Raw genomic sequence first — 17,889 nt, 5'->3', positions numbered from 1 at the left:
CTCTCAGCTTTATGGGAGACGGACACACTGATATCGTGCCATGTGGCAAGTGTTGTAATAGAAATGCTTGTAAAGTGATCGGGGAACCCAGAAAAGAGGGAACAGCTCTGTGAAAGAAGAGGACATTTGTGTGAGCCTTGAAGGAAGGTGGAAAAGTCTGGAGGGCTGCTTCTGGGCAGAGGATAGGGATTGTATAAAGGTCTGAAGACATGCATTATCGAGAAGAGTTTGGAGTGGAGGCAAGAGTAATGAGGTTGACAGGCCAGTGTGGGTAAGGTTTGTTTTTTTTTTAGGAGTTCCGTCTTCATCCTGCCTATGGTGGGGAAGCAATCCCACATTTTTTTTCAGAGGGGAATTGATTCCATGATGATAACTGGAGCTGTCTGGAGAGTGATTGGAAATGAGGACTCCCGAGAATGGGAAGGGTTAGTAGAGTGAGATATTTACTAAGGTGCAGAGGAGGGGAGGGAAGAAGAGGAAAGGGGCCTAGAGTCTCCTTCTAGGGGACCTGGTTGGTGGCGCTTTGGTCAGTGGAGATGAGGAGGGCCATGGGGGAATAGATGGGGAGGAAAATACTTGGCCTGGGCCTTCAGAGGTTTGAGGAACTGAGCTCTCCAGTTGTGTGCATCAAGTCCTTTAGATTGGGAAAGTGCTGCTCTGGCCAGAAGGCTTTTGCTGTCAGCTTTTGGTCTTTACTATGGTTACTGTAAGAGGTGGGGTTTTCTCCTTTGTCTTTGTGGGGTTTTTTTCTCAAGTATTATAGGACGGTATTTTTAAGTTAAGAAAGAACCTCTAATGCCTTCTTAATTTCTTTGCTTATCTTTCAGCCTTATCTGCCATTTCACTGTCTATAGTTTTCATTCACACTTGTGGTTCTCGGAAGGTGCCAAAGGGAAGGTGCCAAAGTTCTCCCTCCCTCCCTCCCTCCCAGTACATCAGATCCTCAGTGAGGACTCTGGCCATTGGGGATTCTTTCCTGCAAGCTCCTCTTTGCACTGATGGATCACTTTACAACTTTATACTTTCTGTTGTATTGTAACTGTTTTTCTTTCTAGACTGTGAGCGTTTCCTCCAGCTTTTTTGGAAATTCTTCAAATGTGCAGAAAAGTTGAAAGCGTAATACAAGGAGCACTTGATTCATCAGTTCACCTAGTTTCATCAATTGTTAACATTTTTCACATCTGCTCCATTACTCTATATAAACTTTTCTCTGAGGAACTTGAAAGTAAACTCCAGACACCAAGTATTTCACCCCTAAGTTTTTTAGCATGTAACTGCTAAGAGTAAGGACATTGCCTTACTTAGTTAACTACAATATATAAGAAATTTTACATTGATATAGTTACATGATTTCTTTTAAAGAGTGGTCCAAGAACCAGTGTCTGCTCTCCCTAGGAACTTTTATTTTTATTTATTTATTTTAAAGATTTATTTTATTTATTTGTTTTGTTTTTGGCTGTGCTGGGTCTTTGTTGCTGCGCTCGGGCTTTCTCTAGTTGTGGTGAACAGGGGCTACTCTTCCTCGCGGTTTGTGGGTTTCTTACTGCGGTGGCTTCTCTTGTTGTGGAGCACAGGCTCTAGGCACATAGGCTTCAGTAGTTGAAGCCCGTGGGCTCCGTAGTTGTGGCTCATGGGCTCTAGAGCAGAGGCTCAGTAGTTGTGGTGCACGGGCTTAGTCGCTGTGCGGCATGTGGGATCTTCCTGGAGCAGGGCTGAAACCCGTGTCTCCTGCATTGGCAGGTGGATTTTTAACCCCTGAGCCACCAGGGAAGCCCTCCCTAGGAACTTTTGAGAAATGTAGACTCTAACGTATTACCCTAGATCTACAGATTCAGAATTTGCCTTTTAACACGATTCCCAGAAGAGTACTGATCTCGTGTACAGTCCATATTCATATTAAATTCCACCAGTTGTCCCAGTGATGTCCTTCATAGTTTTTTTTTTTTTTTTTTTAAATCCAGGAATCAGTAAAAGATCCCATACCTCATTTAGTTGTTGTATCTCTTTAGTTTTTTTTCCTCCAAATTATATTCTTCCTTTTTTAACATTTGTTTATTTATTTGGCTGTGCCAGGCCATGTGTTGCGGCATATGGGATCTTTGTTGCCGCACGTGGGATCTTCAGTTGTGGCATATGGGATTTAATTCCTTGACCAGGGATCAAACCTGGGCCCCCTGCATTGGGAGCACGGAGTCTTAACCACTTGAACCACCAGGGAAGTCCCCTGTATCTCTTTAGTTTTGCTTTTCAGTCTTTTTTTCCCCAATGACATTGACATTTTTGAAGAGTTTAAGCCGGTTTTATAGAATGTCCACAGTTTGGATTTGTCCCATTGTTTCCACTTTTGGCAAGAACAGTACATATGTGATGATGTACCTTTCTCACGGCACTGAAATGATTGTCAGGTTGTTCCACTGGTGGTGACGCTAAGTTTAAACACTTGTGATTAAGTGGCATCTGCCAGATTGTTCCATTTAAAGGCACCTTTTTCCTATTGTACTTAATAATTACTTGCTGTGATGATCTGGTAGGGATTTCTAATTAGTCTTTGTGTCCCTGGCACCTAGCAGTATCCCCAGGATGTGGTGATTGGTCAGTCATTGACGCATGAATGACAAACTAGGCCATCAAAGGTATATACTACAAGTTTTAGAGACAATTATTTTCTCACTCAGTCTGGGTAACTTCCTAGACTCTAGTCAAGTTCAGGAATCTTTTCTCCTGGTTCTCCAATAAGAGTACAGTCCTCTTCCTGCTGTGCACTTCTCAGCTGTGTGAGAAGTTTCTCTGCCTTTTAGTCCCATTGTTGTAAAACAAAACCCTCTTTTCCCTTTTGTCTCTCTTTTCTCTTGTGCTTCCAGCCCAGATGCTGGTTTCATCTTTGTTTTTCAGACCAGAGTCATCCAGTTTCTTATGGAAACAGGGACTTGCTGTGCATCCATAATCAGTTGTCTATTATGAGGGCTTAGTGCAGTTTTCTCTTAAACACTTCCATTGTTAATGGTCTGAACTGTGTGGAGTGGAAGCTAAGTAAACAATCATAGATATCTAGACCACACTGCAAACTGTTACTTCAGCAGCTCTGGAGCTTGTTTTTGTTTTTTCCTTCACTTGATCTCTCACCTCTTCTTAAGAGCTCTGTGCTCCAGCCATACTGGCGACCTCTTTAAGTCCTGGGATATGCTGCCTTGTCTCTGTTACCTCTGCCTGCAATGCTCTTCCCCCAAATAATTCACTTGATTGGCTCTTCCTTCACTTTCAGATTTCAGCTCGTTACCCAGACAGAAAGGCACTTGGAAGGACCCTAATTTCATTACCATTACCCTGCTTAATTTCCTTTCTAGCACAGATATTGTCTTATTTGTTTACTTATTTATACTGTTACTACAGTGTATTTTCTTGAAGGCAGAGTTTTTGGTCTCGAATAGGGTCTACAGAGAAGGCACCAAAATATTTGTTGATTGAGTGGCTAAATGGTGGATTGAACATTGTTTTTTTAGGTTTACCTTTTGTCCTTTGCTTAGAGATTTTGGTAATCATTGTGTCTCCCAATGCTTGTGGCACGGCAGTTGTTCCCTGTGTTTCCACATTACCTTTGATATTCTAGAGAAGAAACAGCATAGGAGTGATGGTATGTTTTATTATGATTAAAAATAATTATAATCTTAAAAAATAGTAGATATGATCATAATAATTATAACCTTAAGAAATAATAAAGATCTAGCCAAGTGTCCTTTTTCTTATAGGTCTCTATACCTGAAAGGGGAGTGACAACTTGTAGTATATACCATATAAGTGCCTGATATAAAATGTATTCGTATATGAGTGGGTCACTGGTTTATGTAATCCACTACCCTGGCATAGATGGAAATGTTTTACTCTGATTATGTTTTGGCTCTCAGGTTTGACCAAGGCTAAGTTTTTTGTGTATTTGTTTTTGGATGATGATATTGTACTTGTGATTAGAAAGAGACTGTGCATTTGGGGGGGGGGGACAAATTTTTTTGTTTACATAAATGTGTGCTTTTATACTTATTTTCTTACCCCTTCTTGCCTCTGTTCCCCCAATTCCTACCTAGTTTGCATTTTAGGAGATTACATTTTAGGAGAAAGTGACAGGCTTGGGGGTGGATTTAGTAAAATAGATAGGTGTTGAAGTGAGTCTTAATTTTACAAGGGTTACCTTGTGTTTTTGACAGTAACCCATAGATTTGAGAGTTGAGATTCCAACAGCTGTGTTAACTCTTCTGAATGCAGATGTAACCTGGCATCCCTACGACTGCACTGAGTAATCCACAAACCTATATCTTGTGCACTATGACAGTTAACATTACTGTGGGTACTTTTAATTTCTAAATTTTCTGATTTGCATTTAAATGAACCATCCTAACATTACATTAACTTAACCTTGCTGTTTAAAAAAAATTGGCATTGAGTAGCTAGGTAAGGCTATTCTAAAGCTTTGGAAGACACATTTTAAGAATGATGTGGCCATTCTGTTGTAAGTGAACATTTAATGTCTTTGGTAAAGGTATGTAGCTCTTTGCATGAATGAGGCAGTTTGCCAACAATCAGCCTCCTTGGAAGGGTTTTATTTTCTACTTGTTGCTTCTCCGTTTCTCTTTCTATCATGAAGATTACTAGTCAAACGCCTACCATCCCTGCCCCTTTCTGAATTTATAGTGAACTTTTGCTTTATAGCCAGGATTACTGTTTATAAGGTAATGAAAACTGAATAACTACAGTTTAACTTTTTATTTAGTTCCACTAAGCATGATCCCTCCTGGAAGAACCTAAGGTTGCTGTAATTCATTAAGGTTGGCCAGCTCTAGTAGGTTTTGTAATAGATCTTGTGGAGGAGTGCTCTATAAGTTAATTGGAAAACTAGAAACTGCGAAGAGTTTAAAAGTTATTTGTTTAGCTACTCTAAACGATGCCATTAATTGTAGAGAAGCAGAGGATATGACTAAGATTGAGGCAGGAACTTTGTCTTGGTAGGCTTGTAAATATTTTAAAATCAGATTGCATAAATTTGATTCAACTAATACTGTGTCTGCTCTGCATTAAAACATCTTTGCATAAAGCACCTTGCTGGCAACTTAAGGCATATAAAGAAGCATAAGCATAGTTATCATCTTTTTTTAAAATTAATTAATTTATTGGCTGTATTGGGTCTTTGTTGCTGCACATGGGCTTTCTCTATTTGCAGAGAGTGGGGGCTGCTCTTCATTGTGGTGCGCAGGCTCCTTATTGTGGTGGTTTCTCTTGCTGCAGAGCATGGGCTCTAGATGCGTGGGCTTCAGTAGTTGCGGCACATGGGCTCAATAGTTGTGGCTCATGGGCTCTAGAGCGTAGGCTCAATAGTTGTGACGCATGGGCTTAGTTGCTCCGCGGCATGTGGTATCTTCCTGGGGCAGAGATTGAACCCTTGTCCCCTGCATTGGCAGGTGGATTCTTAACTACTGCGCCACCTAGGAAGTCCCTATGGTTGTCATCTGTAAACTGAAAATACAGCTAGGAATACCACAGGCTAAACCTGGGAAAAATTAGTTACATTTAATGAAACAATTCAGAGATTACTGAGAGATCATTTAAATGAAGGGAATACTAGAATTTCAGAGTCAGAAGGACTGAGAGCTTAGAATTCAACCCCTTTCATTTCATAATGAGAAAACTGAAGATCCAGAAAGGTGAGGTAACTTGCCCAAGGTCAGAGAATAAATAAATGACGAATCTGGTTCCAGGAGCCATGTTCTTTCCAGAGAATGTATTTTCATTAGATTTTATATGTTCTACCTGTACTTTTTGAAATTCTTTTCGGGTTGGGGTCACCAAAAGCATAACTTGATTCTGTAGTATAGTTTATTAACATTTGGTGTCACTGTTGGGAGGGCCTTTGATTAAAGATGCCTCACAAGGCAGCCTGCTTGCATCATGGTTATTGAAAGACGAAAACATAGTGAGTGGGTTCTCAATTTTCAAGCGTTAGTATAATCAAGTTTCTTTTTTTTTTCTTTTTTAGAACTTTTATTGAGATACGATTGGCATACAATAAACTGCGTGTATTTAAAGTGTACCATTTTATATTTTTTTCTCATTAGTAATCTATACATGGCAGTCAAGTTTCTTAATGGAAGTTAGTGATTGAGTCCTTTGCCTAACACCTTTAGTGGGAGCCTGAATCTACTGTATTTTTATGGCAGAGGCTGGAGACCTCAGAGACATTACTAAAGAGGATATGGGATTCTGGGAATGTAGAATCAGAAAGGACTTCAGGGGAGAATCTTTTTTAGTGATTGCAAAGTGGTGACCAACAGGGCAAACATAATACTTAGATATGATCGTTTGTCCCATGCAGTGGTAAAAGTTTTTGGAACAAGTTTGTAACATTAAAGTTGGAAGATTTAATGTAGAAATCTGCATGTTTGGATCTCTTAGAAGATGGAATGATCTGCTAACCCTAGGTATGCATGATAAAGATTGCCTGGAGCTCATGGGAAGCTGGGCACATGCTTTTCCCATTTACTATTCCCCTAGTGGTCTTCCCAGACCCGGAGAAGTTAGGGTCGATTGCACTCTGCCTTTTTTTCCAGTTAACAAGAAAGTGCAATTATTTTGTAATTGGGGAAACAAAAAACCAAAAAGACTTTTCTTTGGAGAATTAAAAAATGTTTATTATCAACATGTATACAGATCATCAGGGGACTGTTGTTCTTTCTCTAAGGCAATCCTAATTTTTCTCCAAGTGTCTGAAGCCCTTTTCCCTGTGACTGGGCTGGTCAAATCTTGTAGGCTCACCTTGGGCAGCTTGTTCCCTCTTCGAGTTATCTCCAAACAGCTTTCCTTCCTTGGCAGTCTCCCTGTGGCCTGCAGCCCTGTCTCTCAGCTCAGAACTCTCATCCTAGTCTCCAGTTTTGCTCATTGAGCCCAAGCTATGGATTCTAAAGCAATAAAAATTCATGTGTATGGTGTTTGGACCTTGATTTGCTGGTTTTCGAAAGTTATCAAGTCCTCAGGCCCAGTTCCTTTCCCTAGCCAGGGATTGTGCTAAGTGCTTTTCCCTGGGCTCCTTTCAAGAAAGCTTTTTATTTCAAGAAAAAAATGAGTGTTATTTCTTTGGGAAAGTGAATTGTATGTTATTCTTGTTTAATAATTAAAATCCAAATGTGACCACATGTACTTGCAGCTAGCTTCACTTAAGTTGTCTTTTGATTCTTTCCCTCCACAACTTCTTTTTTTTTAATAAATTTATGTATTTTATTGGCTGTGTTGGTCTTCATTGCTGCTCATGGACTTTCTCTAGTTGTGGCGAGCGGGAGCTCCTCTTCGTTGTGGTGCGTGGGCTCCTCATTGTGATGGCTTCTCTTGTTGCGGAGCATGGGCTCTAGACATGTGGGCTTCAGTAGTTGCGGCACATGGGCTCAGTAGTTGTGGTGCACAGGCTTAGTTGCTCTGTGGCATGTGGGATCTTCCTGGAACAGGGATCGAACCTGTGTCCCCTGCATTGGCAGGTGGATTCTTAACCACTGTGCCACCTAGGAAGTCTCCCTTTACAACCTTTTTTTTCAAAGTCCTGGATCATCTTCACCATCATTATTCTGAATTCTTTTTCCAGAAGAGTGCCTATCTCCTCTTCATTTAGTTGTTTTTCTGGTGTTTTATCTTGGCCCTTCATCTGGTACAAAGTCTTTTGCCTTTTTATTTTCTCTGTCTTTCTGTGGCGGTGATTTTCAGTTCCACAGGATGAAATACTGCTGATACTGCTTCATTCTGCTGTCTGCCCTCTTGTGAAGGAAGCTGTCTAGGAGGCTCCTGTGTGCTTCCTGATGGGCGGGACTGATGGTGGGTTGGGCTGGATGGGCTGAGCTCAGTAAAAGTTTAATCCGATTTGGTGGTTGGGGCTCAGTGACACTTTAATCTGCTTGTCTGCCAGTGGCTGGGGCTATGTTCCCACCCTGGTGGTCGTTTGGCCTGAGGCGACCCAGCACTGGAGCTTACAGGCTCTTTGGTGGGGCTAATGGTGGACTCCGGGAGGGCTCACGCCAATGAACACCTCCCAGAACCTCCGCCGCCAGCGCCACTGTCTCCTCAGCTAGCCACAGCTGCCCCCCACCTCCACAGGCAACCCTCCAACACCAGCAGGTAGGTATGGTTCAGTCTCCTATGGGGTCACTGCTCCTTCCCCCTGGGTCCTGGTGAGCACACTTTTTTGTGTGCCCTCCAAGAGTGGAGTCTCCGTTTTCCCCCAGTCCTGTGGAGGTCCTGCAATCAAATCCCACTGGCTTTCAGAGTCTGATTCTCTGGGGATTCCTCCTCCCGTTGCTGGACCCCCAGGTTAGGAAGTCTGACATGGGGCTCAGAACCCTCAGGACTTCTGCGGTGTAACTGTTCTCCAGCTTGTGAGTCACCCACCCAGCATTTATGGGATTCAGTTTTAACGTGATTGCGCCCCTCCTACCTTCTCATTGCGGCTTCTCCTTTGTCTCTAGATGTGGGATGTTTTTTTTGGTGAGTTCCAGTGTCTTTCTGTCGTTGATTGTTCAGCAGTTAGTTGTAATTCCGGTGCTCTTGCAAGAGGGAGTGAGCGCACATCCTCCTACTCCGCCATCTTGATTCCTTGCTCTACAACCTTTGAAAGATTTTCTGTTTTGTGTTGATATAGTGGCTGGAATGCTAGGATACAGAAGTGTGGGACCCATAGGGAAAATCATTCCATCTGAAATGTCTTATCTTTGACATTTGATGACATTTGCTTGAGCTGTTGTCAGCCCTGTAGAAATCTAGAGTACTGCCATCTCTAATGTTGTAGGAAGGGGGACCCCTTCCAGGGCCCGAGAGTGGGCTCTTGTCTAACACTCAGAAACGAATTGTACAAGGAGACACACGTGCTGACAAAGCAAGAGACTCTATTGGGAAGGGGCACCTGGGTGGAGAGCAGCAGGGTAAGGGATCCCAGGAGAACCACTTTGCCACGTGGCTTGCACAAGTCTCCGGTTTTATGGTAATGGGGTTAGTTTCTGGGTTGTCTCTGGCCAATCGTTCTGACTCAGGGTCCTTTCTGGTGGCGTGCATATTGCCCAGATAAGATGGATTCCAGTGAGAAGGATTCTGGGAAGTTCGTAGGATGTGTGGACTGGCGTCTCCTCTATCCTTTTGACCTTTCCCATATTCTTCCACTTGGTGCTGGCTTGTTCCGTGTTCCAGCATCTCCTGTTCTAAAATAACTCATGCAGATTGTTACTGTCTTTGCTTGGCCATGGCAGGCGGTTTCAGTCAGTTTCCCCTAACACTAAGGTTTACTGACTTGGGCTGATCAGTTTAGTGGACAAATAACCTTTAAAAACCAAAGTATAGGCTTGACATAATATGAGTGTAGAGAACAAATTTACCCACTTGAAACAAATTCCCTTGAAATGGGCATTCTGTGTTGCCAGATTAGGCAAATCCACATTCCTTTTGTCATCCCATCTTCAGTGATTCTAGAATTTTTTGATGCTTATTAGTTAAGTGGGTGAAATGTTAGATGATGCCTCCGGTAATTATTTTCAACAGTGTCTAAGGGAGTCTACCTATTTGTGCCTCAAGCATGCATTTATGGGAGAGGATACAAACATATTTTTATATTAAAGTTGTTAGAAGTGGACTAGTCACAGACATGCAGTTCTGCCTTGTCCTGGTCATTATTCAAGTATGGGATTTAGATATCTGATGTTGCTTTCTGTAGAAGGTCTAGAACTGTGCTGTCTGGTAAGGTGGCTGTTTAACATTAATTAAAGTGAAATAAAGAAAAATCAATTCTCAGCTACACTGGCCACATTTCAAGATGGTTCCCCTCCCCTCCCCCCCTCCTTTTTCTCTCTCTGTCCTCTCCCTCTTTTCCTACCTTCTCCTTCTTCCCTTCCCTTCTGCTCCTCCTCATGTCTCTTCTCTCCTGCTGCCCCTCCCTCTATCCAACCCTTCTCCTTTCCTATCCCTCATTCTTCTCTTCAATTTCCCTCTGTTCCTTCTCTCTCTCCTCCCTCCCTTTTCTTCTCCCTCCCACTCTCCATTCTTCTCTATATGTATACATATATTTAATACATTTTTTTTTCTAAACCATGAGAGTAAGTTGCAGACATCATTCCCATTACATGTAACAAGGACACAGCTACAATATAATGATGGGAATTTGAGAATTTAACATTGATGCTTACTATTTATTATATATTTCGGAATCCCTGATCAAATTTTATCAGTTGTCTCAATCTTTTTTTTCCTCCTAGTAGTTTTCAGTCCAGAATGACTGCATTTAGTTTTCATGTCTTTTTTAGCCCCTTTTAACTTGGAAGAATTTCTGAGCCTATCTTTGTTTTTGCTACCTTGACATTTTTGAAGACTAGCTAATTACTTTGTAGAATATCTATCACTGAGTTTGGATCACATCCATCACGTGATGTTTCCTCATGACGAGATTGGGGTTATGTAATATTGGTAGGAAATACCACAGAAGGTGTTGCTGTATCCTTCTCAGTGCATTGTACCAGGGGGTACATGATGTCCATTTGTCCCATTATTAGGGAATGTTAATTTTCGTCACTTGGCTAAGGTGATGTTTGCCAGGTTTCTGCACTGCAGTTATTATGTTTCCCCTCTTGGTAATCAGTAATCTGTTGAAAGTTACTGTGAGACCATGTAAATACTCAGTTTCTTAGTAAACTTTTCATCTGTTTGCTTTAGCATTCTTTGATAATTCTAGCCTGAATATTATTATGATTTTTCTAAATATGTTATTCCTTCTCTATTTGTTAGTTAATTTCCTATTATGGAGGCCCTTTTCCTTCTTTGTTCATATTAGCACAGACTGATTTTATTCAGTGGATCATAGTCTGTTTTATTTAATGTTCACAAAAGCCCTCTAAAGATAATGATAGTCTTTTTTAAAAAAGTAAATGATAGTCTTATTTTATGAGGAAACAAGTTCAAAGTGGTTAAGTGATAAGGATGCCTTTTGATTTTATTGTCCTCCTTACACCTTGTAAGATATTCTACTTTTTTCGTTACAAAAACTTTCTAAATATCTGTAATTTTGTAAAATCAGAAAATACAATTATAAAAAGAATGTTAAAACCACTCATAATCCTCAAACCTTAGAGGTAACATCATCATTGTAATATTTTGGTTTATATATCCCCCTGCAGTTATATTTCGTATTGTTTTTTTTTTAATCTTTTTTGGAGTATAATTGCTTTACAGTATTGTCAGTTTCTGCTGTGCAACAAAGTGAAAGAGCTACCTGTATACATATATCCCTATATCCCTTCCCTCTTGAGCCTCCCTCCCAGCCTCCCTGTCCCACCCCTTTAAGTCTTCGCAAGGCATCAAGCTGTGATGCTTTGTCTCCCTGTGCTCTGTAGTAGCTTCCCACTAGCCATCTGTTTTACATTTGGTAGTGTGTATATGTCGATGCTACGATGCTACTCTCTCACTACGTCCCAGCTTCCCCTCCTCCTGGTGTCCTCAAGTCCGTTCTCTACATCTGCATCTGTATTCCTACCCTGCCACTAGGTTCATCAGTACCATTTTTCTAGACTCTGTATGTGTTAGCATACGGTATTTGGTTTTGTATTTCTGGCTTACTTCACTCTGTATGAGAGACCCTAGGTCCATCCACTTCACTACAAATAGCTCAATTTCATCCCTTTTTATGGCTAATATTCCATTGTATATATGTGCCACATCTTCTTTATCCATTCATCTGTTGATGGGCATTTAAGTTGCTTCTATGTCCTGGCTATTGTAAATAATGCTGCAGTGAACATTGTGGTACATGTATCTTTTTGAATTATGGTTTTCTCTGGGTATATGCCCAGTAGTGGGATTGCTGGGTCATATAGTAGTTCTATTTTTAGTTTTTTAAGAACCTCCAAACTGTTTTCCATAGTGGCTGTACCAGCTTACATTCCCAGCAACAGTGCAGGAGGGTTTCCTTTTCTCCACACCCCCTCCAACATTTATTGTTTCTAGATGTTTTGATGATGGCCATTCTGACTGGTATAAGGTGATACCTCATTGTGGTTTTGATTTGCATTTCTCTGATGATTAGTGATGTTGAGCATCTTTTCATGTGTTAGTTGGCCATCTGTATGTCTTCTTTGGAGAAATGTCTATTTAGGTCTTCTGCAGGCCCGCTGGGCCCAAGTGGGCAGGGGAAAGGCCCTCCACATCTCCCCTGGTCCTCTGATCCTGGAGCATCCCACCATCGGTCTGCCTCTCTTCCTCTTCCCCTGCCATGCTCCTACACCCCCAGGACCATTGTGACTGGGAGGGGCCCTGGAGAGTTGGAGACCAGGCCCAGGAGCCCAGCAGGCTTCCCGGGCCAGTGGGCAGCAGAAGTGCCTTCTGCCCCTCCCCTGATCCCCTGATCCCAGAGGGTCTCTCCCCGCTTCCCTCTCTCTTCTTCTCCCTTCACTGCTTCCCTCCTACACCCCTAGGAGCAATGGCCTGGAAGGGCTCTTGGAAGATGGAGGACCCACCTGGAAGGAATACCCGGAAGGAATACCCAGTGGCGCCTCCCCCAATTATTCCGGTCTTGAGAAGTCCCTTCCCACCTCTACTCTTTGCCTCTCTTCCTCTTTCCCCCTTCCCCCTCCCTCCCATGCCCCTAGGACCCACGCGCTGGAGGCCCCCCCGCCCCGGAGTGTGAAGGACCAGGCTCCGGAGCCCAGTTGGCTTCCCCAGCCGAGTGGGCAGGGGAAATGCCCTCTCGCCTCCCCACCAGTCCACCTCTCCATGTCTTCGCCCCTCCTCCCTCCCTCCTACACCCCTAGGAGCCTGGTGGCCTGGAGGGGGCCTTGGAGGGTGGAGGACCCTGCTGGGGAGCCCAGCAGGCTCCCAAGCCTGGGAGCCCAGCAGGCCTCCTGGTCAACTGGGCAGGAGAAACCCGGATGCAGTGCCCCGATCCTCCTAGACTCTGAGGGTCTCTTCCGGTGGGAACCTCCCCTCTCAGGCAGCCACCCCCGAGGGGTGCTGGTCCTGTCTGGCTTCCACTTCTCCGGCCCTCCCGCCACTTCCCCTAAGTCCTATCCCATTGCTCAGGGGTTCCTCTGGTCTCCTTGGGCCTCAGGTCCCCCACCAGCCTCCGGCAACTGATCTAGTTGTGGGGAGATGCAAACTCTGCATCTTCCCATGCTGCCATCTTGACTCTGCCCCCCATATTGTTTTTGAAATCTCTTTTCTGTCTTCAGTAGTATGTATTTTGAACATTTTCCCCGTTTTTTAAATGAGAAATTTAAGGTATATACAGCCAGCCACATCACATGCCCTCCATCTATATTTAACAGTTATGAGTATTTTTTTTCATAATTCCTTGGTCTCTCTGTGTATATATTTTTACTTCTGCTGAATTTGAAAGTTTCAGTCATCTTGACATTTCACCCCTAAATATTTCAGCATGCAACTCCTAAAAATAGTCCTTATTCTATATAGCCACAATTCATTACCACACCTATGAAATTGAACAGTAATTCCATAATATAATCTAATATTTAATATTAAAAATTTACCAATTTTCCCACAAACCTTTTTAATAGCTTTTTGTTTCAAACAAGATACATATATTACATTAGATTCTTGTGTCTCTTGAGTCTTTTAATGTAAGATACTCCACACACCCCCCATATTGACTTTTTGAAGAGTTAAGGCCCCATTGTCTTGTAGAATGCTGTACGTTCTGGATTTCTCTGTTTTCTCATGTTGTTGTTTAATATGCGTCTGTATCACCGCCTCTAAACTCCTATACTTCACTTAAACTTGATATTCAGTCTGGGTGGGGTTTCTTAACCTGCACTGAATTTGAATTGGGAAAATTTTGTCTTTGTTATTATTAATAGGAATTTAGCATTTCCTTTGATTATTAACAAAAGAAAACAAGCTCCAGTTTTCAGTTGAATGTATAACTTTGTCTCACCAGTGGGAATCTCAGTGCTTTTTATATATGCAGTAATTGCAATATGTCTTGAAAAAAGTGCGTGTTCATTGTTACTTTGAAGTAGTTATCAGACTTCTTGACATCTTATTTTAATGTTAATAAAGAGCATATATATTATTGCATCACACATTTGTTTGTAAAGTATTTTGATAACTAAATTTCAGTATATGTGTTTCCTTTGTAATCCTTTGAATTGTATTTCATGCATTTAAAAAAAGTTCTGAGAAAGGGCCTATAGCTGCATTGTGCAGTACGGAAGCCACTAGTCACATGTGGCTGTTGAGCACTTGAAATGTGGCTTGTCTGAATTTAAACGTACCTTAAGTGTAAAACACATCCCAGATTTCCAACACTTAGTATTTATGTAAAACATCTCTAATTAAAAAAAAGAAAAAACCTGATTACATAACAAAATGATAATATTTTGGATATACTGTTTTAAATAAAGTATATTTTTGAAATTAATTTCATCAGTTTACTTTTTTAATGTGGCTACTAGAAAATTTAAGTTATTTTTGTAAATTTATTTATTTATTTATTGTGTTGGGTTTTTGTTGCTGCACACAGGCTTTCTCTAGTTGCGGAGAGTGGGGGCTATTTTTCATTGCACTACTTCTCATTGCTGTGGCTTCTTTTGTGTGGAGCATGGGCTCTAGGCAAGTGGGCTTCAGTAGTTGCGGGACACAGGCTCAATAGTTGTGGCACATATGATCCAGTAATCCCACTACTGGGCATATACCCAAAGAAAACCATAATCCCAAAAGAAACTTGTACCATAATGTTTATTGCAGCACTGTTTACAATAGCCAGGACATGGAAGCAACCTAAATGCCCATCAACAAATGAATGGATAAAGAAGATGTGGCATATATATACAATGGAATATTACTCAGCTATAAAAAGGGATGAGATGGAGCTATATGTAATGAGGTGGATAGAACTACAGTCTGTCATACAGAGTGAAGTAAGCCAGAAAGAGAAAGACAAATATTGTATGCTAACTCACATATACGGAATCTAAAAATGGTACTGATGAACTCAGTGACAAGAACAAGGAAGCAGTTACAGAGAATGGACTGGAGAACTCGAGGTTTGGGAGGGGGCGGGGGGTGAAGGGGAAGCTGAGATGAAGTGAGAGAGTAGCACAGACATATATACTACCAACTGTAAAATAGATAGTCAGTGGGAAGTTGTTGTATAACAGAGGGAGTCCAACTCAAGGATGGAAGATGCCTTAGAGGACTGGGGCAGGGAGGGTGGGGGGGACTCGAGGGGGGGGGAGTTGAGGGAGGGAGGGAATATGGGGATATGTGTATAAAAACAGATGATTGAACTTGGTGTACCCCCCCAAAAATAATGAATAAATAAATAAAATTAAAAAAAAATAGTTGTGATGCACAGGCTTAGTTGCTCCATGGCATGTGGGATCTTCCTGGAGCAGGGATTGAACCCATGTCCCCTGCATTGTCAGGCAGATTCTTAACCACTGCACCACCTAAGAAGTCCATAAATTATTTTCAAATTGTGTTTTAAATTTTTAAACATAAGCCATAGGTGGTTTGTGTTACATTTCTGTAGGCTTTACTAGACTGCTAAAGGGATCCCTACATTGAAAAAGGTTTAGAATCCCTATGCAGAGGCTTCATTAGACTCAGGTTAAACATTAATTTTTTTTTCTTTTAAATTATTTATTGAATTTATTTTTTTATTGGCTGTGTTGGGTCTTTATTTCTGCACACGGGCTTTCTCTAGTTGCTGCGAGCAGGGGCTACTCTTCATTGTGGTGTGTGGGCTCCTCACTGTGGTGGCTTCTCTTGTTGTGGAGCATGGGCTCTAGGCACATGGGCTTCAGTAGTTGTGGCATGTGGGCTCAATAGTTGTGGCTCACGGGCTCTAGAGCACAGGCTCAATAGTTGTGGCATGTGGGCCCAATAGTTGTGGCATGTGGGCTCAATAGTTGTGGCTCACGGGCTCTAGAGCACAGGCTCAATAGTTGTGGCACATGGGCTTAGTTGCTCCGCGGCATGTGGGATCTTCCTGGGGCAGGGATTGAACCCTCACCCCCTGCATTGGCAGGCGGATTCTTAACCACTGTGCCACCTAGGTGTTTAGTTTTAATTTTGCTGTTGCACAGCTAACTTGATTCAGTTTATAGTAGTACTGAGGCTCTTGAAAAACATCTAAAACTTTTTTTCATTAAGAATACTTTTTAGGGAATGTCAAGCACTTCATATTTCATTATGTTTAGGCATATAATATCAGAATTGTATTATTAGCAATGCTAAGTTTAGTTATTTAAGGGGATGATTATTAGATCTCAATGTTATAAAGGTATATCTTGCCTCCTTTGTAATTAGTAAGTAACTTGTCAGGTGATACTTTGGCACCTTACAAATTCCCTGTTCCCCAGTAGCCTGTCACCTAATGGTGTTAACATCCATTGATAATCCTTGTTTGAATCAGTTATCACACTGGGGTTTACAAAATAGTCATTTTCTGATTCTGTTCTACATTCTTTCCTTTTGAGGATTGTGATTGTAGGATAGCTATTTAATAGGCAGTTATAGTCATTTATTCTTGATATTCAGCTTGTGAATTCCACCAATGGAGCCCTTGCTTCTTGTATCTTTTTGATATGATCCTATTAGTCTTTGTGTCTTTCCTTGCTTTCTGCACAATAGGAGATATCAGACCTAGAATAGCCCCCCCCCCCCCTTTTTTTAAAGGAAATAATATTTAATAGAAACAAAGATCTGGGCAGTGAGAACACTATTTTTTGTTTTTCATGAATTTTGTCAACATAGTTTTTTAAGAGCAGCACAATATCCCATTGTGTGGTTTGTTGTGTGATTTATTTATTCGATGATCTGTTGTTTGAAATTTAGGTAGTCTCCAATTTTTAATGATTGTATACAGTGCTGTTGTGAACATTTTCGTATCTGAGTTTTTACATGCGCCTTAGTTTTTCCTTTAGAATAAAAATCGAGAGGTAGAATTTATTGTTCACAAGAATGCACCCTTTTAAGGTTTTATATTTCTGTGAGCATTTTGTTGTCTGGAAAGTTTATATTAGTATTTACCTCAACTACATACCACACCTGTTTTTTTTGTTTGTTTTTTCTTTAATCTTAAGGCACTGCTTTTAGAAAAACACCTGCTTGGTATTTTGTCTGAAGTCTTTTCCCTTAGTCTTAAAGCCTCTAATGGAAGTTTACCTTGACACTGATAAAGGGATATTTGACTAAGTGAGACTCGAAATTTCTTCTGGCTATGAGTGGTAATAGTTGTAGGTACAGAGGGCAGTAGACTTAAGCATTATGTTTTAATACTGTAAGATAAGATATTCTCTACGAATCCATCAGAAAATGAAGTGAGGTTTACCTTTTAGATAAGTGTACTATAAATATTGTAGAATAAGAAAAACCAGCATCTTTTGTGTTAGCCTTTAGCTTTTCATCCTGATTCTAAGTCAGTGTGGAAAAACTGGAGGCAGAAGTGTCTTGGTGCCAGAGAAGCCCAAAGGGAAAAGCTCTGTGTGTTTGGGAATGCCCTCTTACAGTATTCCTAATGTTTGTAAACTCGAAATCCTAAGTATAAGAGGTTGTAAGAGTTACTGGGCCCTCATGTGCAGGCTGGTAAGAATTTTTTCATCTTGTGGTAATTGTAGCTTTCCTGGTATAAAAGTCCTTGAGTGGGAGAAGATTTATTATATGTTTCATGTTTGTGTTTGATATTTGCCTGACTTTGGCTGTTTCTCTTTCAGAAATGACTGCTGTCCACGCAGGCAACATAAACTTCAAATGGGACCCCAAAAGCCTAGAGATCAGGACTCTGGCAGTTGAAAGACTGTTGGAGCCTCTTGTTACCCAGGTAAGAATCTGCAAACAAATGCATAGTTGTAACATGGTTCCATAGCAGTAGGC

General features: G+C 41.4%; 1 protein-coding gene across 2 annotated transcripts in view; it reads left to right on the top strand.

Moving 5' to 3' along the window:
- CTNNA1 (catenin alpha 1) overlaps positions 1–17,889 on the top strand; it is a 167,629-nt gene that overhangs the window by 14,234 nt on the left and 135,506 nt on the right. For both annotated transcript variants that reach the window (XM_057734012.1, XM_057734013.1), the window contains one exon: positions 17,730–17,836. In XM_057734012.1, coding sequence (XP_057589995.1) covers positions 17,732–17,836 — 105 coding nt within the window. In that variant the 5' untranslated portion in view covers positions 17,730–17,731. The remainder of the gene's footprint in view (positions 1–17,729; positions 17,837–17,889) is intronic.

This window comes from Hippopotamus amphibius, chromosome 1, assembly GCF_030028045.1.
Source record: "Hippopotamus amphibius kiboko isolate mHipAmp2 chromosome 1, mHipAmp2.hap2, whole genome shotgun sequence".
NCBI classification, from domain to species: Eukaryota; Metazoa; Chordata; class Mammalia; order Artiodactyla; family Hippopotamidae; genus Hippopotamus; species Hippopotamus amphibius.
This window is presented reverse-complemented; position numbering and strand designations above follow the sequence as displayed.